Source organism: Kryptolebias marmoratus, linkage group LG1, assembly GCF_001649575.2.
Source record: "Kryptolebias marmoratus isolate JLee-2015 linkage group LG1, ASM164957v2, whole genome shotgun sequence".
In the NCBI taxonomy this organism is placed as follows: domain Eukaryota; kingdom Metazoa; phylum Chordata; class Actinopteri; order Cyprinodontiformes; family Rivulidae; genus Kryptolebias; species Kryptolebias marmoratus.
Genome location: NC_051430.1, coordinates 6,928,508 through 6,942,548, shown reverse-complemented (window position 1 = coordinate 6,942,548; position 14,041 = coordinate 6,928,508). Strand labels below are relative to the sequence as shown.

General features: G+C 40.8%; 1 protein-coding gene across 1 annotated transcript in view; it reads left to right on the top strand.

Annotated features, from left to right (window-relative positions):
* Positions 1-14,041, top strand: part of slc4a5a (solute carrier family 4 member 5a) — a 51,565-nt gene that overhangs the window by 26,074 nt on the left and 11,450 nt on the right. Inside the window, exons 15-22 of the mRNA XM_017433970.3 lie at positions 1,072-1,343; positions 3,675-3,709; positions 4,063-4,254; positions 9,972-10,085; positions 11,796-11,957; positions 12,226-12,404; positions 13,352-13,424; positions 13,612-13,680. Coding sequence (XP_017289459.1) covers positions 1,072-1,343; positions 3,675-3,709; positions 4,063-4,254; positions 9,972-10,085; positions 11,796-11,957; positions 12,226-12,404; positions 13,352-13,424; positions 13,612-13,680 — 1,096 coding nt within the window. The remainder of the gene's footprint in view (positions 1-1,071; positions 1,344-3,674; positions 3,710-4,062; positions 4,255-9,971; positions 10,086-11,795; positions 11,958-12,225; positions 12,405-13,351; positions 13,425-13,611; positions 13,681-14,041) is intronic.

The window sequence follows — 14,041 nt, the reverse complement described above, 5'->3', positions numbered from 1 at the left end:
AGAAGTATTCCTGAGCCCATGCAGTGATGTCCAGAACAGAATCAAAGCTGATTTTTATTTAGACAATTTAGATAGTCCTACTTCATTATTCCACCCACTTTGTATACCAGTACCACAACATGATGCTACAACCACCATGCTTGATAGTTGGTAGTGTTTTAGGTTTAAAAGTCTCATCTTGTCTCCTCTAAACATATGTCTTGTCCTTGTGGTCAAAAAAGTCAATCTTTGTCTTACCTCATTATAAAACCTTACTCCAGAAGGCTTTTGATTTGTCCATGTAGGCAGGTGCAACTGTCCGTCACACTGAAGGTGTCTCCTTTGGAGCAGGAGCTTCCTTCTTGATCAGCACCCTCTCAGATTAAGGTGATGTAAAACTGTCCTCTCTGTTGACAGAAACACTGGTGTTCCCACAGTTTCCAGTTCATGGCAGGCTTGAGCCTTGGTGGGTCCTGGGCTCTTCCCAAACATCCTAACCAATTTCCTTTCATTTAGAGGTGACAGATGAGTATTGGTCTTTTCAAAAATTGCTGTCAAATTAATTAATATTATGCAAGGGGGGGGGGGGGGGGGGAAAAAAAAATACCAGCTCCAGTCAATCACGATCACTATTAGTCCTAGTACTTATCAAGTTGAGACATCTGAAAACTTTCACCACCACTTATTAAAAGATTTTAATAAACTTGTTTAATTTTGACTATGTGTGCATTTGAGAAAATCCACAATGAATCCAAACTTGTGCACCCAGCACAAAAAATATAATTGAAGTTGCATGTTATATAATCATTTCCCCTAGCAAAAGAACTGTTCAAACAAACATTTTAAAGCCCCAAAGTAATAAGACATTTATGACTGTGATGAGTGGATGTTATCACCTGACCACAATTGTAAACTGTGGCAGCTCATTTTGCCCCACTTAAATATAATTATCATGGTTTTCCACTGAAATAATGTAAATCAGTCAATGCATTTTTACTAATAATGTTCCCATCCCATTTCTCATATAGTCAAAAACTTGCCCATGGCTGTCTTTAAATGTAAGACTTGTCTTTAAACCTTTTCCCTCCATAGAAAGAATGGCATAGATTACATGGAGCTGCGCCTGTGGATCGGCATCCACTCCTGCCTGCAGTGTTTAATCCTTGTGGCTTCAGATGCCAGTTACATCATCAAATACATGACACGCTTCACTGAGGAGGGCTTCTCCAGCCTGATCTCCTTTATCTTCATCTCTGACGCCATCAAGAAGATGGTGGCTGCTTTCAAATATTCCCCCATCAACACTGACTTCAAGACAGACTATGTCACCACCTACAAGTGCGAGTGCTTGGCCCCAGACCCGAGTGAGTTCATCCCTTAGCTCAGGGAGACTGGGGCGGGGAGGGGGAGAGGGTTATTCAGATTTTAAGACAGATTTCAGAGAAGAATAATTAGACTTGTCTTTTGTATTTATGAACCAAAACCCAACTGTCTAATTTAACATTCTGTGTTTCAGCGAGTTCATAGTTGATGGTCTGATGGGTCCCACTCTTAAACATAAGATTATATTATGATATTTTAAGATGATATAGTAAATAAATAGAAATCAGAATCAGTTTAAGTGTAAGCGTGTTGAAACCACATTTTTGACTGGCAGCTCATCGTAAAGGTTGGTCTTTTCAAACTCCTATACTTATCGTATCTTTGTTAATGTGCTTTTCGTTTTAATTGTTTCTCATTTTAAAATAAATTCTGAATGTTGTAAGGTGGATAACTTTTCAAGGTCGAGCCAAACTTCCATTTTGCAATTAGATGTTCGCACAGTAAAAGAAATACAGCTAAACTAAACTGGAGGTACGTCAGTCTTTACTGTAATTAAATAATATGTCAGGTTGGCCTTTTAAGATAAAATCAGAATGTGTCTCACATAGGATTATATGAAAATATTAGAATTTGAATTTGCATTGCTCAGGCTGCTTCAGCCTGGAATTTAATTTGATTTTTAATTTGATTTAATTCATCTACAGAAAATACTTCAAATTAATGATGGTGGCTTTGAACCAGATTGCCTGTGATGACCAAAATGTTCAGTTTTAGTCTCATCTGACAACACCTTCTATTACATGTTAGGGAAAAAACTTCTTTTTTAAGCAATTTTCTTTTTTATTATTAGTAGCCAGTCTTCCATGGAGCCCAGCTCTGTGTAGCTTATAGTGGTTTTATGGACAGATCCTCCCACCTCTGCAGATGAACTGACCAGCTCCATCGGGGTTATCTTTGGCCTCTTGGTGTGAGGATTTGGATTTTTTGTGTTCTTGGTTTTGTTTTCTTTATTTAGTCTTGTGATTGTTTTCAGTTTGGTTTTTTTATGTTCCTGCTCAGTAGTTCACTCCTCCCCTGTCACTCTTTTTGCCCTCCTTGCCACGCCCATCTCCACCTGTCCATAATTATCTCCACTCACCTGTTTCTACTTACCTCGTCACCCTCAGTATTCAAAAACCCGGTCACTTCTCTCACTATCCGCTGGTTCATTGTTTTTCCTTTGTTGATAGTAGCTGTCTCCGTGCCTTATTTCCCTGATGTTTTGTTCCATTGCGCTTATTGGTTTTTGTTCTGTTTGTGTTTGCTGCCCCGTCAGCTTTTGTTTTGTTATTTTTCTTTAGTTAATAAATTAGTTAATTTTTACCATGAGTCTGCACTCAGGGTTCTTTTCTGTGTCCCGCGATCCTGACACTTGGATGTTTTTCTGATCAATGATCTCCTTACCCAGTCAATGTGTTTTGGTGGATGACCCTCTCTTGGCAGGTTTACTGTAGTGGCATCATGTTTTTATTTTCGAATATTGGATTTAATGGAGCCCTTTCAGATGTTCAGGGCTTGAAATATTGTTTATAACCCAGTCCTGATCTGTACATCGTCACAACTTTGTCTCTGACCTGTGTGGAGAGCTCCTTGGTCTTCATGCTGCCTCTTGCCTGGTGGTAGCCCGCACTACTTAGAGGCGTTACACTGGTGTCGATTCTAAGGAATATCAGAACAGCTGTATATATACAGGCATGATTTAATATGTAGACAGTTGGGACTTCAAAGCAAAGGGGATGAATACATATGCATGCACCACTTTTCAGTTGTTTGTTTTTCAAACTTTTTAAAACTATTTTTTGCTTTTTAACTTTATTATTCTGAAGTGTTTTGTAGAATTATTACTTATATTAAAACTAAAAATACATTTAAAATCCAGGTTAAAAAGAAAGAAAATGGAAAAGATAACAGTAAACTGAAGACTTTGTAGTCCAATACAATAACCAGAAAAAAAAATCATACAAGATAAAGGAGTTTAATAAAAGTAGTGTGTTATTTAAACTAGGAAGGTTTTCACATGGTCACTAATTTAGAAAAAAATAATAGGGATCATCAATAGTTGATGTGGACATTGATTTCTGTAACTGATTTGTCCCTTGTTTGCTTTCACCACGCACAAACAATTTGGCTGCTGTCTCTTGCAAGTAAGTACCTCTTGGTTTGTCTGCATGAGTCTCTGAGTGCTCTCTGCAATGTCAGTTGGAGTCTCATCATGTTTTGCATTTCTTTTTGCTTTTGTTTGGTTTTCCTCCTCATCCCTTTTCACTTTCTGTCTCATGACCTCGTTTGTCCCCGTTCACTAACAGTGGCTGCAATGATCTTCAATGGTTTAGTGCCAATGCCAGATAACAGCTCTAGTATCTCTGGGGTAAGTGCTTGTTTTCATTGTTTTTTTTTTACCCTTTTTATTTTAGTTTCTTGTATTTCAAGCTGGATGTTAGTATTTCAAGCAGCCTTGGTAACATTTCAGCTGCAAAATTAATCAAAATATGTTTAAATAAGCAAAATGCCTTGCTGTCAGCTAACCCCAGTACTGCCTCAATCACCAGAAAAAGTTGCTTTGCCCTTCTTTTTTAACCTTTGTTTGTTCTCTCCATCCACCTTTCACACCCCTTTGTTTCTAATGTCAAATCTGTGCTGACAATTTTTACTCTGTCTTTGGTTGAAACACTTCACTCTTCATTCTCTCCTGTCTGCTCAACACTGCCACCACCATCCCAGTTGAATGTGACAGCTCTGGACTGGAGTCAGCTGAGCAAGAAGGAGTGTCTGAAGTACGGAGGATCTCTGATAGGAAAGTCCTGCAAGTACGTCCCGGACCTGGCCCTCATGTCCTTCATTCTCTTCTTCGGCACCTACTCCATGACTGTCTCGCTGAAGAAGTTCAAGTTCAGCCGCTACTTCCCAACCAAGGTGACAAAACTGTCTGTCCAGATAATCATCTTTTAAAAGAAACTTAATAGTTTCCAGGGAAGCCAGAGCCTATCTCCAGTAATTATTGTGTGATAACCTGGACAGGTCACAAGTCCATCACAGGGACACATAGAGACAAACAACCATTCACGCTCTCACTCACACCAAGGGACAGAGGACTTGTGAAATTTACTTGAGACTCGTGAAATGTAGGATGGATCCTCATGGAAGAGGGTTAGCGGAGTCTAATGGCAGAAGGGGTAATTATATGTTCCACTGGAAATGGGCCAATGAATCTGGGTTCTAGCTTTTTAGGTGTGTCCTTGATGTTAACGTCTCGAGTTGATAACCATGCCTTTTGCCCTACATGGTAAGTAGGTGCTGCAGAACGATGACAGTCGGCAAACCTCTTGTTCTGTGGGCCGCCCTTAGAAGGGCTTCTCTGGTTTGTTTCCAGAACCGGCGACAAAGATGTAGATGAAGTTGGACTGAGGGAACCAGGATTTTGGTTTCCTGACTGGGAAAGAGGGGAGGATTTAAAGCCGAGTGAGGCCCCGAAGGGTGAAAAACCAGTTGCAGCGGAGGTATGGCTGTTATGAGCGTATTCCACCCACTGTACATGTTTACACCACGAAGAGGGATTGTCATTGATAACACACCTGAGTGCAGACTCCAGCTCCTGGTTGCATCTCTCAGTTTGTCCATTAGATTGGGGGTGGTAACCAGAGGTCAGTCTAACCTTGGCTCCAAGGGCGATGCAGAATGTCTTCCAGACTTGAGAAATGAATTGAGGTCCTTGATCAGATACAATGTCCAGAGGGATGCCATGTAAACAGAACACGTTGGAAACCAGGAGCTGAGCAGTCTTGAAGGCAGTTGGAAGTTTTGCCAGGGGAACCAAATGTGCTGCTTGAGAAAATCTGTCCACAATTGTTAAAATGACAGAATTACCTTCCGAGAGAGGTAGGCCGGTAACAAAATCCAAGGCGATATGGGACCAAGGACGTGCAGGAGTGGTTAGAGATTGGAGGTGGTTTATTAGTGGTCTTGCTTCTCGCGCAGGTGGGACAGGCTGTGATAAAGTCTTTAATATCTGAGTTCATGGTAGGCCACCAAAAGTGTCTCTTAGTGAAAGCTAACAATCGGGAAATACCAGGATGACAGATTAAGCGATGATTATGAATCCAGTTCAGAACTTTACTGATTACAGTCTTCGTGATGAATTTTTTACCTGTAGGTCCAGTGCCAGGATCAGGTTCGGATCGCTGTGCCTCGGTGATGGTGTTCTCAATGTCCCAGGTGAGTGTCCCCAAAAAACAGGTGGACGGTATGATGCTGGTTTCGGTCTTGGGAGTTTGCAAGGAAGAATATTGTCTGGAGAGTGTGTTGGGTTTGATATTTCTCAATCCGGGTCTGTAAGTGATAGTAAAATTGAAACGGACGAAAAACAATGACCATTGGGCCTGTCTTGGATTTAATCTCTTAGCGGTCTGTAAATAGGCTAGGTTCTTGTGATCAGTCCAGATTATGAAAGGGATCTCAGAACCTTCCAGCCAATGTCTCCATTCTTCTAGAGTTAGTTTAATTGCTAACAACTCCCAGTTCCCCACATCATAATTTTGCTCAGCAGGCAATGAATGCCGGGAGAAAACAAGAGTGGATCTTGTTATCTTTATCTGATCTTTGGGAGAGAACTGCTCTGACCCCCGAATCGGAGGCATCCACTTCAACGACGAATTGCTTCCCAGGGTCCAGGTGACACAATATGAGGGCGGAGAAAAAAAGAGCCTTCAACTCACCAAATGCGCTGTCTGCCTCAGGAGTCCAGGAGAATGTTCTGAGAGTGGAAGTGAGCTGGTTCAATGGAGAGGCAACCCGACTGTAATTCTTGATGAACTGTCTGTAGAAGTTGGCAAACCCCAGGAACTGTTGCAACTCCTTGTGGTTGGTAGGAATAGGCCAGTTCTTGACCGCACAAACTTTCTCTGGGTCAGTACAGTATTGGCCCTTCTCGAAAATGAAACCCAGGAAGGAAACAGATGATACGTGAAAATCGCATTTTTCAGCTTTAACAAACAATTTATTTTTGTACAGTTGTTGAAGGACGTAGCAGACATGTGACTCATGTTGCTTCTGGTCTCGGGAATAGATCAAATTGTCCAAATAGACAAAAACGAAGTCGTTAAGAAAGTCTCGGAGTACATCATTAATAAGGGCTTGGAAAACTGTGGGGGCATTGATGAGCCCATAGGGCATCACCAGATACTCAAAGTGCCTGAGAGGAGTTTCAAATGCCGTTTTCCATTCGCCCCCCTTCTTTATCCTCACCAAATGGTATGCGTTCCTGAGATCTAATTTAGAGAAAATGGTTGCAGAATGGAGTCTTTCGTGAATGGAATCAATTAGCGGAAGCGGATACTTATTCTTAATGGTGATTTGATTGAGTTCTCGAAAATCAATACAAGGACGGAGTGACTTATCTTTCTTTTTAACAAAGAAAAAAACAGCCCCTAGGGGAGATGTAGATGGGCGAATAATAGCGGAAGCCATGGAATGTTCAATATAGTCCTTCATGGCCTCTCTTTCTGGACCAGAAAGATTATATAGGCAACTTGATGGGAGCGGGGCACCTGGTAACAGTTTTATTGAACAGTCATAAGGTCTGTGAGTAGGGAGAGAAAGGGCCTTTCACTTACTTAACATGGGGGCCAAATCATGATAGACTGGAGAGACTTTTGACAAATCTGCCTCTTCAAGAGATTTGTTCTTCTTAACAGGCGGAGAAATAGCCGACCTTAAACAATGTTGAAGGCAAAAATTACTCCAGGATTCTACCTGTCTTTCTGACCAGTTAAAAACGGGAGTCAAGGGAAACCAAAAACTAGTTGAGGCGAGGAGGAATTAAAAACAAAAAACTCACCAGTCTCATGATGGTTGCCGGATACTAACACATGAAGATTGGAGACTTTATGATTAATTTGGGTCAACGGTTGTCCAGTGAGGCCAGTCACGGTGCAAGGAGAGTCCAAAGGGGTGGTGGAAATTCTGAGTTGCTCCACTAAATCCTTGGAGATGAGGTTTAGTTCCAAACCTGAGTCCACCAGTGCAGCGATGGGGAGCACAACGTGTTCGGAGACAATAGAAGCAGGCAGAAAGAGTAGAGAAGCAGGGGAGAGGTTAGATGGGCACGGCAATTTCCCCTGAACTATTGACGGGCTGGACCGTTTCCCCGTAAAGGACACTTTGCGACGAAATGCCCCTTATTCCCACAATAAATGCATTCTTTAGCCGCAAAACGTATTTGTCTCTCCTCAGGCGTTAACTGAGTACGACCAACTTGCATTGGTTCCGGTTCGGCATGCGGAGTGTGTTGATTGGTGAAACTTTCATCAGCAGGGAGGAAAATGGAAACCTTGGGATCATAGGAAATGGAGTCTTTCTCTCTTCGGCGTACTCTGAGTCGATTGTGGATACGGATGGCCAAGGTAATTAATTTGTCTGAACTCCCGAGTTCATCTCGGAAAGCTAGCTGGCCTTTAATTTGTTCTGAGAGTGAATTATTAAAAGTACCCGGCTTCCTTGGCGATGATGCGGAAGTCCACCGACTGCTCCACGACTGACTTCCAGCCTTAACGAAGTGAGAGAAGGCGTTTGGCAGCTTCCTTCTGCTGAAGGGGATGATCAAAAACACGCTGAAATTCCTGAATGAAAAGCTGAGAGGTTAGTGTTTCCAAAGAGTGTGACAAGAGAAATGCTTGGGCCCAACATAACGCCTTTCCTTTTAAGGCCGACACAATGTAAATAATCCTAGTGGCGAGAGAAGGGAACAGGGAAGGAGATCTAGAAAAAATTAATCTACATTGCAACAAGAATCCCCCACAGTGTTCGGTATCGCCCTCAAAAAACTCTGGGGGTCTTAAGTCCGGCCCGTGGGCAGGGACTGCAGAATCGGACCGCGATGTGGCGGCAGCAGGTAGACTGACCGGAGTTGCAGGCAACAACGTCCCTAGTCTGTCATCAGTGGAAACAATGCACTGGGTGACTTGATCTAACAGGGCACTGGTGTTTTGTTGGACCTGAAACAATTACTGGAGAAAAGATTCATGTCAACCAAATGTCTTGACTAGTTACTGAACTCACGGTCTGTCCGCCACCGGAACTGCTCTTTGACATGTCATCTTGCTGGAGCATTCTATCAGGTTTTACAAAAATGTCAAAGGCGAGCAGCTTGGTGACAGACAGACACCGGAGACAGAGGATCAGGTAAGTGTCTTTATTTACAGTGTGAAAAGGGAAATGGGTCCGGATCTGGAGGATCAGAGGTGAGTATATATTATTGCCAGCCGGGATGTAGTATTTTAGAACGTAGCCGAGGAGTTTGTTCTTACTGGTAAGTGAAGGAAACACAGCACTGAGGCGAGGATCGGGGTCTCGACAGTGAGTATTTACAGGTGGCGGTTGTCACAAGTAAGTTGGTTCCAAACTGAGGCAGACAGGCTACAGCGCAGAGTGGGTGAGTGGCTCTCGTAAAAATCCTTCAGACGGTGGTTTGTGAAGATCAGGAAGCTCCAGGAGGCAGACACTCTGAGTGTACACAGAGGACAAGAACATTAACAGGACTCAGGTAACAGAAATCACAAGCAACTGAGATGCTTTACCAATAGCAAGCGATGCTCCAGCGCCAATCTGATCTTCCCTGCAGCCTTAAGTACCCAGAGCGCTGAAGAACTTGATCTGCTGCAGCTGATGATGATTAAACTGCCGACCAATCAGGAACAGGAGTGAGCAACCAGGAAGCAAACTCGCACAATACCACAGGTTGCCAGAGCAAGCAAACTGATGTGAAATATTTGCAATTGTTTTACACCAAATTCCCTTTCTGCCGCAACCTGGCCTTGTATATGCAGTGAACCTGCAGCCTCAGGATTACAAAACCCCAGCACTGACCACCAAGCTACCGCAGCCCATTCAGGGAAGCCTTGCATATTTTATCAAAACAATGCTAAACCACATACTGCATTCATAACAACAGCATGGCTTAATAGTAAAAGAGTCCAGGTGCTGAACCGACCTGCCTTCAGTCCAGACCTCTCACCAATTAAAAAAAATTTGGTGCATCATGAAACCAAATTTCTAGCAATGAAGACCAAGGACTGTTGAACAGCTAGAATCCTCCATCAGAAAAGAATGAGACAACAATTCCTCCAAAACCTGGTGTTGATTGATTTTAAAAGATGAGAGGATGCTTCACAGAAGGAAACATGGACCTGCAAGGACCTATGTTTACTGTTCCATTGTGAAAAAATATGGTTTTGTGAGATTTACAAATCCTTGCATTCTGTTTTTATTTGCATAGCTTTTTAGCGCAGTGGTAAAAGAATATTGTCATTGTAAATCTTATTTCTCGCTAAAACTGGTGAACTGTGGTGTGATATACAAAATATAGTAATAAAGGTCAAAGTTATAAGAAAATACCTTTAATATAAGTAAAATTTTTGTTAATTTCAATGAACACAAACAAGTGGTGGTTAAGCCTGGTTGTGCTGAGCCTGAAATAATAAACAAGAAACTGATTTTCACCAAAAAAAAAGTGTAGCAACTTTATTATTCCTTCTTTCTATTTAAATACATGTAGCAATATAAAACTTTTACAGCACTAAGCATTGCATTCTGTTTTACCTTTTTTTACTGTTGTATTTTTTTGTGTGTGCCACCAGTTAAGGAAACTCATCAGTGACTTCTCCATCTTCATGTCCATCATGACATTTGTTGGCCTTGATATGCTCATAGGACTTGAGACACCCAAGCTAATTGTCCCAACAGAGTTTAAGGTACAAGCTCACTTCAAACATTAGTTAATTTAAAAGTAGGAAAGAAATTTAAACAATTACATTAAAGCAAATTTTGAGGCAAACAATTGTCACTTTTGGTGGATGGTGAGCGTGGACCCAACGAGACCCCAATGCAAGCACAGAGGAGTTGGTTTACTTTAATACAAAATTGCATTCAAATTCAGTTTATTACAAAATACCAATAACTAAAAAAGTTGTCTAAGGAAACCAGCATAAAAACTTTCATGCAATCTATTAGCCTGAGCAAGCATGTAGAGGAGGGCAACGGTAGAAGAACTAATTTTTAACAGGAATAAACCTATGGCAGAACCAGAACCAAGCTTGGGATGGGCAGCCATCTGCCTCAACAAGGTTGAGAGGACAAGGAAGAAACACAAACACACAAGCATCAGGCCAGGCCTAATTTAAAATAATTCCAAATACAAACAGAAGAGTAGAGAGTAAAGACAGCAGCAAAGGGAGGAAATGTGGTCAGTTTGCCCTCCTGCAGTCTAAGTCTATAGCAGCATAACTAAGGGATAGTTCAAGAAACCCAAGCCAACTCTAACTATAGGATTTATCAAAAAAGTAACTCTTAAGCCTGATCTTAAAAGTAGACAGGATGTCAGCTTCACAGACCAAAACTAGATGGTTCCACAAGAGAGGAGCCTGATAGTTGAAAGCTCTGTCCCATTCTAATTTTGGAAACTCTTGAAACCACAAGTAAACCTGTAGTCTGAGAGCAAAGTGCTCTGTTAAGAAAATAGATCTTTAATAAATAGACCCTTAACAAAATAAGATCTTTAATATAAGATGAAGCTTGGTTGTAGAGAGCTTTGTATGTTAGACGATTTTAAATCATATTCTGAATTGTACAGCCAATTTTAAATTTTATTCTACACTTTTAATAGCTATACTAAGGCACCAGAGGACTCAGCAAATATATAAAGGTTAACAAACAAGCTGATAAAGTGCTGATTAAATCCAGTGGGTATATGTACTGATGGTAGGGATTACTGAGGGACAACGTGTGCTAATTACTAGTGGAATGCAGGTGGTATAAGAGTAGCTGGAAACAAGAACCACGGAGAACATCTATTGGTTATGACTCAACTGAACCACAAAATACGTAGGTACATTAGGTACATTTATTTATATAGCACTTTTCAGCACAAGGCAACTCAAAAATAAATAACATAAAAAAAATAACAAAACAAAATGCAAGAACTCCCCCACCACCACCACCTGAACGGTTTTGATTAGCTTAGTTAGCACATAGGTGGCAAACTGGCCTGATAGAAACAGTTGACCTGCCAAACAGCTCTTGCAAAGTGAAAGTTTGTGGGACTTTCATGACCATAGGAAGCTGTCCCTTTGAAACTGTCAGTTGCCCCTGTCACACGTCTCTTATTCTGACCAGGAGAAAAGGAAAGAAAGAAACTCAAATACAAACTGTTGGTTTTAGACATTATCTTGCCCAGATTGCTAAGATGAGTGGTATTTATTGATCAAAGAAAGTTCTACCAATCTTATTTCCTTCCCAGATAGCAAAAATAAATAAATTTATTAATTAAAGACATTGATCAGTTCTACTGTACAGCACTGGGTGAAATGAATTGTAATCACTGTATGTTTTTGACTTTTACTGTCTATTGTAAAGAGTGAATGAAGAGTTTTGTGAAAATTAAGTGGTCTTTCATCTCTCACAAGCCAACTCGGTCAGATCGTGGCTGGGTGGTGATGCCTTTTGGAAAGAACCCATGGTGGATATATTTGGCCAGCTTCATTCCTGCCCTTCTTGTGACTATCCTCATCTTCATGGACCAGCAGATCAGTGCCGTCATTGTTAACCGCAAGGAGAACAAACTTAAGGTATTTCATATTACCCACCATTGAAGAGGTAAAAGATCTTTATGAAAAACAATACAATGTAATTAGGCAATATGTTTGTTTAATATTCTCTTTTTCATGTTGTTGAACAAAATTGTTATTGCAATTTTTCCATATATTTAAAACCACATGTAAAAAATAAGCATCAAATCCACTATTTAGTAGATAGCAAAATAATATCAGAACCCAAATACCCCTGCTTTGGGTTGTTTTCTTGTTGTAAAGATGATTTGTATGGTTTCCCTGGCAGAAAGGTTGTGGCTACCATCTGGATCTGTTCTGGGTTGGGATCCTCATGGCCGTTTGCTCTTTCTTGGGTCTGCCCTGGTATGTGGCTGCCACCGTTATCTCCATTGCCCACATTGACTCTCTGAAAATGGAGAGTGAATCCAGCGCTCCAGGAGAGCAGCCACAGTTCCTCGGGGTCAGGTTGGTCCACAGTGAATAAAAACAAAGATGACACACATTGAGGGTACAGTGGGGGAAATAATTATTTAATCCCCTGCTGATTTTCCCTTTCAGCAAAACTACAGTAAACAACTTCACGTGTGGAAACATACAGTAGTACTAGAGCATATGAAACAAATCTTTTGCTTACGTTTCCCATGTGATTTTGGAACATTTCCATGTTCAAATGAACCTGTGATCACTTATTGAAAACATGGTAAATTAATGTGGATTTTACAGTAAGGGCTGTAAATTTACATACTTTCAGAGAAATGAACAGTCTAAACTTTTTGTAGTTTAAAATCCAGGAAAAAATAAATAAATAAACCCATTATTGGAAAGTGAAAAAATTGAGGGTGGGGTCACTGTTTAATCCTCTACAAACCATTCAGAATTCTGGTTCCTAAATATTGTTTATGGGCCCATATGCCATACAAATGACAGTCAATCAATCAATCAATCAATTTCAAACATTCCTGTTCTCAGTCTCTGTGTATAAAGCCCACCAATCCACAAAACCATTTTCTTCCATTTCAATCTCTACACTATCATGGGCAAGACTAAAAATCTGTCAAAGGACATCAGGGACCAGATAGTGGATGTCTAGAACAAGCTATAAGAACAACAGCAAAAAGCTAAGTGAGAAAACTGTTGGTGAGATTATCTGAAGTGGAATAAATAAAAAATGACCACAAACGTTCACAAAAGACTAGCTTCCTGCAAAGTCTTGCCTCATAGGTTGAAGATTATCATGAGAAAACTGAGGCATCAGCCCACAGCTACAAAGGAGTAACTTGTGAATGGTCTGCAGGCAGGTGGGACTACTGTCACCAAGAACACCATTGATATCACTGTAACTTCCGGTTGTCATTCCTAATGTCATGATGACAATTTGAATGGTGAATTCTTTCTCATTGTCCAACATACAGAGAGCAGAGAGTGACTGGCATTTTGGTGTTTGTTCTCACCGGAGTCTCCATCTTCCTTGCGCCAGTACTCAAGGTATGAACCGCACAAGAAATTAAGAAAAGCTTATAGTTTTCTGTTTTTTTTAGCATGAATAACCCATAGCACTACAGTATATTTTATAAAAGGATATAGTTGTGTAGTAGCAGTAGTAGTGATGTAGGGATGTGTCTGAAGTAAGAGTACAATACATCATGTTGTTTGTCTTTTCCTTTGGTTGTAGTATATCCCCATGCCTGTGCTGTATGGCATCTTCCTCTACATGGGTGTTGCTTCTCTCAGTGGAATCCAGGTACACGGCATGTACCAGCCGTTACGTGTTCATCATAAGTAAGGGTTTTGTGGCTGGGCATCTTGCTATTCTAACAGCAGATGGGAGGTGACTTTTTTTGTTTTTAAAGCTGCCATGTAAACAAAGAAGTGAACTGGTAAACAATCTGTTGTGTCCGTACAGACTAGACTAGGGAACAAAATCACATGACAAAACCTTGATTGATTTGAATTCCAACTTTTTAAGTCACATTAAAAACAGTAAAAGAAATGGTTTAAACAGTGAGCTGGATATAGAAACTTCACCTCTTTTTTCTGGATGCATAAGTTTATGTTTGTGGTGGACATTGTCTTAATGGTAATAACCAACTTTGGAATAACCC